The following is a 12,470-nucleotide window of genomic DNA, read 5'->3' as shown; positions in this document are numbered from 1 at the left end:
TAATGCAATGAAGATTCATTCAATCCTAATTTCAATATCTTACTTACAATCAAATGATCTTATGGGAAACACAAGTGGGGAATTCCGTTGCTTCTCTTTTAGTCGGTTTTCGTTTATTGCCATGGCAGTTTTAGTTGTTATAAACTTATGAGTTTTATTATCCCTTCGATATTTTCCGCCTCTATTATGCCTTGAACCAAATATAACTTCAACAGTATTAAGTATTTTTAAGAGTTTTTCATTTTATGATTTGAAATTGTTAATTAAACAATCTGATTCAAATACAGATCCTTTATCCACTCTTTGCTAACAAGGGTCTGACAACGCTTCATGTGTTAAAACCTTTTTCAAATTTGAAGGCTAAAGGTGATCTAAGGTAAACTTAAATGAATCAAGAATTCAAAATTAAGCTACGAACTAATTAATAAATTTATTGATAGGGACGGAAGATTAGTACTTATCAATGTGCAGATAAATAACTCAATTTTTACATTTATTAATGTACATGCACTTAACTGTAAAACATCTAGAAATTCTTTTTTTTTAAAAGGTCAACGATTATTTAAAGGAACACGGTCTCGAAATACCAATGCTTGGGGGCGATTTTAACGAGACAATGAAACCAATTGATAGAAAATCTATCCGGCCATGTAAATTTACTTAACCTGTACATGGGTTTAAAAACTTGATTAAATATAAATAACTGACAGATCTTTGGAGAAATTTAAATGAAAATAAACAACAATACACATGAAGAAGAAGAGATAGGTCACAAGCTAGTAGAATTGATTTGATTTTTAATGAGTAAGATTTTTTACCACTTATAGAATTTTGTAAAATCAATTCGGCGGTTATTCGAATCACTGATAATCAAAGAGTATTTCTAAAATTTAAACCTGGGGTATCAGAAAGGGGCAATGGGTATTGGAAAATAAATAATTCAGTTTTGCAAGATAAAGATTACCAAGAACTGATTAATACTTTGATAGATAAATATGTTTTCGAAAAGGAAACATTAGATTGTAATTTATTATGGGATGGTTTTAAAATCGCGGTAAGGGAAGTAACAACAAATTATTGTAAAAATAAAGCAAAGTTAACCAAGGGGGAAGATATACTTTGGAAAAAGACTTAGAAGAAAAAATAAAAATAAGGGACGAGACAAATATAGATGACAATGAAATAGAAAAAGAAATAAATAGTAATGAAGAAGAACTAAATAAAATATATGAAGAAAAAGCGCAAGTAGCTCAAGTGAGATCTAGAGAAAAGTGGGTAGAATTTGTTAAAAAAAATAATGATTACTTCCTTGGGTTAGAAATAAAATGACAAGTTAAAAATCTATAAGTAAGCTAATGGGATATAATGGGGAAATAATTTCGGATCAAGAGAAACTTTTAAACATAATAAAAGATTATTATGAAAACTTGTATAATAAAAAATTTAAATAAAGATTTAACAGAAGAATATGTCAGCGATACAAAATTAGAAAATAGAGTTGATGAACATGATAAACTAATATGCGATGGGAAAATTACAGTAGAGGAATGCACAAATGGTATCTTTATAATGAAATTAAATAAATCTCCAGGTCTTGATGGACTTACGGTAGAATTTTATAGATTTTTTTGGAATAAGCTTAAATCATTACTAGTAAATGTCTTAAATACAGGATACGATAGAAACAGTCTTTCATATTCAAAACATACTAGTATATCAACTTTGATATTCAAAAAAGAGGATCCTTTACTTTCGGAAAACTATCGTCCAATATCCCTTCTTAATAAAGATTTTAAAATTTTGTCATATGTTATTGCACAACGCTTAAAAAAGGTACTTCCAAAAATTATAAATGAGGACCAAACCGGTTATGTTAAAAATAGATTCATCGGGTTTAATCTGAGACAAATCCAAGATGTAAAAGACTACTCAGATACATACAAAATTGAGGGAGCAATTGTTTTTGTGGATTTTACAAAAGCATTTGATTCGTTAGAATGGGATTGTATGCTTGGAACTTTGAAACATTTTGGGTTTAATGAATCATTTATTAAGTGGGTTAAAACTATGTATACAGATGTTCAAACATGTGTTATGAACAATGGGTGGGTATCAGAAAATTTCAAAAATTCACGGGGAATCCGACAAGGCTGTCCTCTATCAGCGTTATTGTTTGTTTTGGCTGTTGAAATTATGGCTCTTAAGTTCAGGAATAGCAACGAAGTAAAAGGAATCACTATTAAGTTAGATGGGAAAAGTTACAGCGTTAAAATTTCACAACTAGCAGATGACACAACATTATTTCGTAAAGATAAAAACGATGTAATATTTGCAATGAATATAATAGAAATTTTTATAATATCGGTAGCGGAATTTTGAAAAGTTCAACCTTCGGCCGAATCAACCTTCTCGCAATCGTAGTCAACTTTTCTGAATTTTAATAATTGGATGATTACGGCATCTTGCATATAGATATAAATGTACTGATTAAACAAACAATTTGCAAAAACAAATTTACAGATCTAACATTGTTGGGTTGATGTTTTGACGAGTTGAATATACAGAATATACACAGACATGTATCACCATCACTGCTGGTGATCCGATGGATAAATCTGTTGTAAAGTTGTCACTGGCTCAGAAGGACTTGTAAATATAGTTATTTCTGTGACTGTATCTTGCATTAATTTAGAATCTTTTACAATATATAATTCAGCTGATCTGTAACAATACCGTCTTCATGTCTTATATATTTTGTACTGTATCACGACGCTAGATTAAAACTGACGAGGAAAGGTAACACCCGGCTACCGCAAGCTTTATCAATGTGAAGACAAGTAGCTCTATGAAAAAGTGGTAAATAATGTGTAAGGTAAACAGCTTAATGTTGGGTTGTCTAAAAATAAAAACACTTTGCACGAAATTTCGAGAACAATTCATATAAGATGATTCGAAAGAAGCTGATAAATGTAAGTTTTTTAGTTATTGATCTGCAATGTTAATTTCAATAGTTTCACTAGGATTCGGGAAGTGGTTTATAACTTTAGTGACATGAAGAGGACCGTGGTGTAGTGGTTAGAGCATCGGACTACTAACACAAAGGTTTTTGTGTGGACAAAATACACTTCTGGCGTATTAAAATTTTGAACTTGTTGCCTTTTGTTGGCTGTTGTTCGTGTGATTCTTTGTCAATTGTGTTCTCCAATTTATTTATATTGTAGTCCTGTGTTGTCATTTTGATGTTATATTTCACATGGCCATAAAAGTGCGAGGTTTGGCATGCCACAAAACCAGGTTCAACCCACCATTTTTTCCTTTAAAAATGCCCTGTACCAAGTCAGGAATATGGCCATTGTTATATTATAGTTCGTTTCTGTGTGTATTACATTATAACGATGTGTCGTTTGTTTTCTCTTATTTTTTAGTGTAAATTCACATTGCGATAAGACGTGTCACGGTACTTGTCTATCCCAAATTCATGTATTTGGTTTTGATGTTATATATATATGTTATATTTGTTATTCTCGTGGGATTTTGTCTATGTGTGTTACATTTTAGTGTTATGTCGTTGTTCTCCTCTTATATTTAATGCGTTTCCCTCGGTTTTAGTTTGTTACCCCGATTTTGTTTTTTGTCCATGGATTTATGAGTTTTGAACAGCGGTATACTACTGTTGCCTTTATTTTTCTGGTTCGACCTACGTTCCGTGGAGAAATTTCAGGGATTGAATTATTTGCTCTCTCTCCCTTGACACTATTTGCAAGTATGGTCTTGATAAACGATGATAGTCGGTCGGAAGGGGACGATAAATGGCTGACCGTGTTTAGAAGTCTAATATCGTGCACGTAAAAGACACCCTTGTAGATTACGAATAAGAGCAGGCTCATGCCGCTACAAGGCAGACCTCGCACCCACAAAGTGGAAAGAGATGAATATAAGTTGCAATTACTTGTTTTCTTATCCATTATAAACAAATATGTGAACAATAACTTTAGTGAGATTTTTACCGCCAGTTAATTCTGGAAAATTATTACTTATTGGTACAAAAGTAACCCATTATATTGACACAAATAATTTCATTGTATGTATAATGTATGTGACCGGTAATACCAATGCAGTACAAAATCATTAATCAAAAATCAGTAATGTGGTACAATGTATTGGTAATGTCTCAGCAATGAAGAAAATATAAATGTCTGTTCTCTGCAAAAGCATAAAAAAACTAATAGCTTTGGGTTAGTTAACTGTCAGAAACTAAGTAAAAGTTATAGATCAGTTATCACTGAAGAACTAAAATGAGTATAGAAACTTATTAAAGATTACATCAAACTCATGTTTTGTATATATTAGACCAATAAGTGGTACTCGCATCAAAACACTGCAAAGTCAATCAAACACGAAATTGATGTGCATTGAAATCCACAAATTTGATACAATACATCAGTAAATCTCGCCGAGCCAATTTATGCCTGGGTGAGAGAGGTTTTTGTGTTTCGAGTGATAAAGATTTTGTTGAAGTCTCTCCAATGCCGTGACATATGTTTTAATTAAGTGATATACCTTCATCAGAAAGGCTCAAACCTAGACATTTGAAAATCAAGGAGGAATATAAATCTGGGTTTATTATTTTCTTTTTGAGAAATATATAACATTTAAAATTCTAGTTAATAAGACTGTATTGTTTCAACATTTTCTTTCAATTTGCACAATGTGCTGTACATTTCTGGAATTAAGTATCATGCAGTATATATATACACTATCCTCATTATCATTATAGGCATAGTTCTAGTTTAGTCTTATATCATATACTGACCGAATAATAAGCTGACTTTCGCGTTTGGAGAAAGAACAAATTGAAAATAAATACCTTCTGACCTTTTAATTTAGTGTTAAAGATGGTTTAATCAATTATCTGTAAACTTAATTCAAACAAAATAGTTATCATTCTCTAAGTAGCTTTTTTTATTCAAAATGCTTTACAGGTTTGCGGTGTTATGATGCATCGAATGGTCAAAATTACAATACTTTTCTAATATAAAACATTTGTATCCTTTTGAGAATTAAGAGCTTGGCAAAATGATTATTGATGCTAATGATATTGATACAAAGTTTATTCTTGTAACCCTTTTCATTTAGAATAGATTTCATATGTAGGAACATCATTCGCGTTATACATGTATAATCTGATTCATTAGATTGTATCCACGCATGTACATACACGTAGCTAGGTGTGTTTCAATATTGTTATTAGGTTCATATCATGAATTTTTACAGTTGAATATAAAACACAAAGTACACTTGAACGAATATGTGATTTCAGCAAAAAGCATGACTCCAAATAGATAATATTTATATTTGAATTGTTGAGTATTGTCCGACAATTTTGCTGGTTGCTACTCATCAAAACGTTTGTTTTCCTTATTTTAATTATACCGACCCTCATTAAGGAATTAGAATTAGTTTCGTAAAAAAGTGATGCCTACATAAACATTACAAATTAACTGTCTGTTTTTTAACTGAATTTCGAACAGTGGTATACTACTGTTGCCTTTATTGAACTGACACATTCTGTGTTAAAACTGGTTAACCAACTGATCCTCTTTGGGAGGCAAACTAATTATTAAAAATTTTTGCTCTTGGCTCCGTAGCAAAACAAAATCGAGGTCTTGGATACCAGAATAGTCGTCCGATCTGTAATTTTATCGACTCGCCGTTTCAGAATCTAATGCATCCTGGGTAATATTTTCAAAAGTGTACACCAAAACGTCCTGATTAGTTAAAAATGTCATAAACAATGGAAATTTAACCAATGACGTGACCTTAATTTTACTTTGGGTTACGAACAATGAAATTGCCCATGATGCTTAAGATTCTGAAACGGCTAATTGTTTGCTATTCTTGATTGTAACTTTTTGACTCGGTGTTAACTATCATGACAGGGGATGCATATATAGTAGAAGACATTAACCATGGCGACTAACCTTATGTATCTCCTTTTTGGAGTTTATGTGGTTCCCACCGTTTCCGGTGGTTTCCAAGATTTTAATCCTTTAGAAATTATAAAGAAACTTAGATTTCAACTCCCTCAGGAAAGTTTTCCTTAAATGCATTTGCATGGCTATTATTTGTTTGTCCTCTTTGGTCATACAACTATTTAACTGTCTCAGTTCTTAGAACCTTGTCTTTCAAATATTCGATTTTAAGTTATTCTTTTGGAGGTATATCTACGCAAGCGCGATTCATGAGATTTGAACATGGTTAAACAACTGTGGCCTAGAAAATGAACCCTTTATTGCATATTAAGACTAGGATTTCATCAATATAAAAACACAGTGCGACAACGGTCAAATATATTCCCAAGAATATTCAAGAGAACAGGAAAGAGCAGTGGACAATATTTTTTAAATACGTTTAACCTTTTGTAGAAATTGAACTGATTGTTTTAACATTCGATTTCAACATTTAACATTCAATTTTCAACATTCGGCATTCGATTTCAATATCAAACAGTCGTTTCTCGACCTTGTCGCGTGGTTAAGGCCGTGGATTTAAACAATAACTATGGTATAATGTACGATACACTAACAAAACTATCCGAAAACTAATAACATATATGTTCATAAACTTCCTTGCGAGTTTTGAAAGTTTTAAAATGTGGTGATTGGGAAAGAGTGCTTCAGGATCAGCAAGAAACTATTGCGCATCTATCTTGTCAGAATTCATGATTGATTAATTTAGACAATAGCCAAAACAACATCAGATTGGACATTACGCAAATGCTCTGTTCTTCGCATTAATGTTTTGTTTATTTCATTCATACCCCTATTTAATGCTCCACCATTGACATCCTATAGAAATGAATATGTACATTTAACCTTATTATAACCTTGAATACATGCAACAAGCTCTGTTCGCTTTTCTTTTAAAATAAAATAAAAAAAACATCTTATTTGCAAAATTTGGCCATCATTTGTGGCGCTTTTTTATTTCTACTTTAATTTTATGTTCATTTACAACAACTAAAATGATACGCGTAGGTGACGACCAAACATTTGCTTTTTTATTTGTTCCCGTCCCCATGAAAAATAGTTTACACTTATTATTTTTTTTGCCAATGAGATTTACTTTTCTTCGTTTCAATCCAACTTGCATACGAATTAACTTGGATATATATACAATACATGCATGGACTACTCTTACATGTAATTCATGACAAGTGGCAAATGTGTGAATCAAATATTTAGAATTAGAGTTATTTATTGAACTAAGATTCCCTTACGCTTTGTTTCGATTTATTTTTTAGTAAATCTATACAATCTCTTCAACATTTATGTTTTAGCACGAAATATAACATTAATATGTCCTGGGACATGCACCTTAAAATTTCACACAAGGAAATTTTTCCAAACTCTTTATTAAAGCTTCCTTAATCTTTTTTTTATAGTCAAGGTGATATTAAAAGATAAAGTAACGAATGTATACTAAGCTCACATTTTTTATATGTTCTAATACAAACAAAATAATAAGATAGTGGTATTGACACTGATCTTTTTTACATTTTTTACCAGGACGTTTTCAATTATTTTTCTTTCAACTTCCTTTAACATTTTCTTTGAATAGTACAAGTGATATTGCTTCAATCACATTTTATACCTAGCTGTATTAAAAGAAAGGTAAGGTGATAAAATTTGTTTATACAAAAAAAACATATTCATTCTAGCTATCAACAAATAATATTGGATCATCACCGAGAATTGGATTTTTAAGTATTTCCAGGGAATTTACTATAAACAATGACTTCTTGAACATATAATAATGTACCAATTTCAAATCAGATCTGGTAAAAAAGAGGTTTTATTGGTACACTTTTTATATGGCATGTCTGCTTGGGCAAATAATAGATGTGTGCTCGGGTCTAAAACCTGCTTCAACAACGTTCGGGGGAAGTAAGTCTGAAATCGACACAATGAATATTTAAGACCAGATAGATTGAAAGATACAAATGATCCAATGAAAGATGAAACTGTAATTAACAACATCAAATCAGGTGAAATATTTATTTAATAAGATCATTATTTCACATTTCATCTCATTAAAAAAGAGGAACCGACAGTTCAAGGCCACATACTAGTATTTGTAAATAAAAAAAAGTTACCCAAATTTTCATTCTAATTAGCGGTAGCATTATTACTGTTCTAACAAAACTAGTAGATTCTATTACGGTTCAAATCTGCCGTTGCAAATTTGATTTCATCATTTCCTCTTCTGAGAAATTCTTTACACATAATTTGATCTGGTCTACATTTCTTTAATATGACATCATCTTTCTTTGACAAATGTCATAATTTTGATTAATACATAAGATTGATAACAGGAATAATACAAAATATTCCAAAGCACAATAGACCACATCGATCATCATAAACCAACTTCATCGTAAACATAGACGGACAAAGATAATAAACAACATTGAACGACACATGTACATTGTAAAGATGAGTATCTTACTTGTGCAACGTCATCAAGGTCAATATAAAACCACATTTAAGTAGTGTTCAATTTTGAATAAAGAAATAAAAAGTGCTTATGAAAGGTACAAACGTTTTCTGTTCCTGACAGGAATTTAATTATGGCAATTTAAACATATACAGAAATGTCAACCAACTGATGTTTGTAAAACTTTCGAAGGATGATTTCAACTTTACCATTTCGAAACCTTTGTTCAGAAGCTTCCTTGTAGGCAACACTCACTAATCAAAACAAAATATGATAGGAAGCACAAGCAGTGTATATCGTGTTAATTTATAGATAAATACTTCATTTGTGGTTGCTGCTTGATTGTTGCTGCCTCAAAACGACACGTTCGCAACTGCAAAGCTGAAATCATATGTTATGTGGTAAATTATGGGTTTTAACCGAATATAATTGTCAATTTCTGTATATACGTAATCATGCAGTAGACTTATTAGTATCCGTGGTATACTATATTCCAAGGTCGATGGGATAGATATGTATTTTAAATAAAAGTATTATAGTTAATAACATCTTCTTTACAGTGACCATGATTAGAAGGGAAAGAAACATAGAAATCAATGACAAAAAATGTTTGTACGGCATGAGGAAAACTACGTGTTGGGAAAAATATGATTTAAAACGCTTTCCATATCCTGGTACACGCAGATACAAGCCGTTGATTTATCAATCTTTAGATGGAGGGATGATCATCTCAAATGATGTTTTTGGATTGACAATCAGTCAATTTGAACGCGAGTTTAGAGCTTGCTTAGAAAGAAGAACAACACAAGAGCAATGGATACTTAACCTCAGATATCCAGACAAATCTTCAAACGAATATATCGAATACTTACAGACTTGTACAGATCAAAGCAATGGTATGTATAATCAAAGCAATGGTATGTATATAGTATTTAATACATCGCACACAATGGTTAATGTACAATAGATATATCAATGATTTCAAAAATATATTCATTAATTTATATCATATGTTTATAAGGTCACTTTTGAACCTTTCTTTTAATTCATTTAAATTGAAATCTAAACTGTAAATGGTATAATATTGCAATCTGACAATGCAGCATTTAAAAAGATACAGAAATCATAATTATGCATGGAGGAAAATTTTTAAAAAAATACGTTAATTATCAATAAATATTTAGTGTATGCAATTATGAAGTCATGAAACAACTGCAAAACCAACAAAAATATGCAATAACTGTCTTAATAAATGTTCACAATTTCTATTGACGTTGTTACATGTTAAACTAAATATTTAAATATTTCACAGATAACTATTGTTGGTCAGGAAATAATTTAGAGGATAAAAAGTTATACGAACACCTTCTAAATATCGCTGGTACTGAAATAGATATACGTACTCGACAACGACTTTGTATCATACAGAATACTATACATAATGCAACGTCGCCTAATTCAACCAAAATATCAAGTGGAAGTTTAGCAGAAGGATTGGATTTACCAGGCAGTGACCGAGATGATATGTACGTTTTAAATAATATAGATGTAATACAAAATACAAGAAATGTCAAACAATATTGCCAACGGACTACACTAGTAATGGAGACAGATTTTGATCATCCTGGGTTTACTAAGCTCAAATTACTAGCAGGAGAGGTTAATGAATCCCTCCTTGTACAAGATGCCTCTTTTAGAGATACCAGTAAATGCTTTTATTTTTCAGTAACAGGCTTTGTTGGTGTAATTCATCATCTAATGTTGGATACTAATATGGATCTACCTGCTCACGGTCCATGTCTATCCGACAAAGAACAAACGCTCGATATTGCGTTTTGCCTACGTAGTAAATATTTCCCTTACAACGCCATTCCATGGGTATGGCGTCATCGAAAACAATGGCCTCCTAATCTCGTTATTGATAGGATTATCAGCTTCGGATGTCTGTTAGTACCAATAGGACCTAAAACTATATCAGAAAATCACTTATTGTGGAGATTGTCTTTTTCTGTGGCAGAAAAACAACTTGTACATTCATTTAATTTCACCCAACTTTTATGTTACGGTCTTCTGAAATTAACATTAAAACGTGCTGTTAACACAAAAGATAATGTCAAAGATTTAGTGTGTTCCTATTTTTTGAAGACGGCTTTATTCTGGGTCTCGGAGGAGGAGAATATTGAAATATTTCGATTGCCTAAATTGTTTTATTGTTTTTCTCTCTGTCTTGATAAATTAATATCGTGGATAGACAAATGTTACTGTCCAAACTATTTCATACCTGAACACAACATGTTCTTAGGAAAGATCAATCAGAGTAACAATAAAGTACTACTTGATGTACTTGAAGGTATAAAGTGTGGTAAAACTATTGGATTGTTAAAGAATTTATTTCCACAGAACAATCGCTTTTATCTTCCATTAGATAAACAGAGTGAACAATCGTCTGGAAAGTTAGACACACTATTTTATAAAGTTTTTTACCTACCATATTCGCACGAAAGAAATATGTCACATTATTATAAAGAATTTGAATTGATTGAATATTTATTGAAGTCTGAATCTTCTAAATTTATCATTGGTGTATGTAATTATCACTATGCGAAAATCAATCAACATGTAGCACAACTACTACCGCCTCCATTCGCAATGAATAAAACGTACATGATACACAACTGTTATCATAGACATTTGCAAGACGGTTTGAAGACAGATGCTGTGTCGGGTTGGTTGTTATACGCGTCGTTTTATTACGTGATAGGACAGTACAATGTATGCTTAAGACTACTAGATTATGTTCTAGCAAGATGTGATCCTACCATGCTGTATTTAGGCAAAGGTGTCTATAATGAAACAAATATAAACATCTACAGACAAAATATACATTCTACAATGACATTAAATGAAAGGATGACAGTAGCTACTCGAGATTGTGTTATGTACTTGAAAGACTCATCATTAATACCAGAAGAATTAAAGTTAACACAGGGAGATATGACCATTTTTGTACCACCTATTATCATGTCACACTTTCTTAAATTCCTATGTTATCATCATCTTGGTGATATTCCAAACAGACAGCATGCAATTCGTAATTTAGAATTATTAGTGGATGGGAAAAAATATACGGTCCATTCTCAACTTTCAAATTTGAGAATGCTTGGAATATGCTATGAACTGTCAGGTGAAAAAGTCAAGGCTTGTCAATGTTATGAAGGAGCTTTTGAAACAGTATGATTATATATGTCGTAAATCCTATAAAAAAAAACTAAACCATTTCCTTTAATGCAGTATAGTAGACAACTTTCGAGTTTGGTGCATTTCCTTCAAAAACTATTGTTTTAGTGAACATAATTCGTGCGTTTAGGGGTATCGTCACTTTCGTTCCAGTGTTGAGCGAGTGGTTGGAAAACTATAATGATATATTGCACGAATAATTCGGCAAATAAAATTCGCTGTTGTCATTAGGTAATTGTGATTAGGTACTTACAAAACAAACAGTTGTTCTGGTTTATCCTGCACAATGACGATCACTAAGACGGTTGATTAACGTGAAAGGTCCAGGGATACAGGCGATTCCACTTTATCTGATAAATGACGTAATAAAGACGCGCATTGTTGAAGAGTTTTTTCCGGTCCAGGGTGAACTCGAATGTTGTCTATTGCCGTTCATCGACGTTTTTAAGACTTAGACGTATATAAGTATTTATACAATCTGATATTTGTGAATAGATTTAAGAAATGAATATGTGTCTCACTTTAATAACTGGTGGCTGAAAAGGGAATGGAAGATAACAAGGAAGAAATAAATAGAAATAGAAAAAGAAAACATTTTGCCCATTGACCCCTATTTTTCTTTTTATGAATCTTTTACATGTATAATTATAAGCAATCTGTAAAAGTCTTATAAAAAAAGAACGCTATGAAAAATCAAGAGAGAACATTTTCCCGCCAAAATTTTAATGGCTAATATC

The 12,470-nt window shown here is 31.6% G+C and overlaps 1 protein-coding gene across 1 annotated transcript; it reads left to right on the top strand.

Moving 5' to 3' along the window:
• Nucleotides 1-9,062: 9,062 nt before the first annotated feature.
• Nucleotides 9,063-12,239, top strand: LOC139523656 (uncharacterized). Its single transcript, XM_071317838.1, has 2 exons — nucleotides 9,063-9,392; nucleotides 9,809-12,239. Exons 1-2 carry the CDS (start codon nucleotides 9,116-9,118, stop codon nucleotides 11,731-11,733), a joined length of 2,202 nt encoding a protein of 733 aa, XP_071173939.1. The 5' UTR covers nucleotides 9,063-9,115; the 3' UTR covers nucleotides 11,734-12,239.
• The last annotated feature ends 231 nt before the right edge of the window (nucleotides 12,240-12,470 follow it).

This window comes from Mytilus edulis, chromosome 5 (genome assembly GCF_963676685.1).
Source record: "Mytilus edulis chromosome 5, xbMytEdul2.2, whole genome shotgun sequence".
Taxonomy (NCBI): domain Eukaryota; kingdom Metazoa; phylum Mollusca; class Bivalvia; order Mytilida; family Mytilidae; genus Mytilus; species Mytilus edulis.
The sequence above is the reverse complement of the archived record's forward strand: the minus strand, read 5'-3'. Positions and strand labels throughout refer to the sequence as shown.

What these genes read in the sequence shown, in the direction of transcription:
- LOC139523656 (XM_071317838.1), top strand. Translation starts at nt 9,116, where the DNA reads ATGAGGAAAACTACGTGTTGGGAAAAATATGATTTAAAACGCTTTCCA. An exon ending in TTGTACAGATCAAAGCAATG is followed by an intron (nt 9,393 to 9,808) that starts GTATGTATAATC and finishes AATATTTCACAG; the next exon opens with ATAACTATTGTTGGTCAGGA.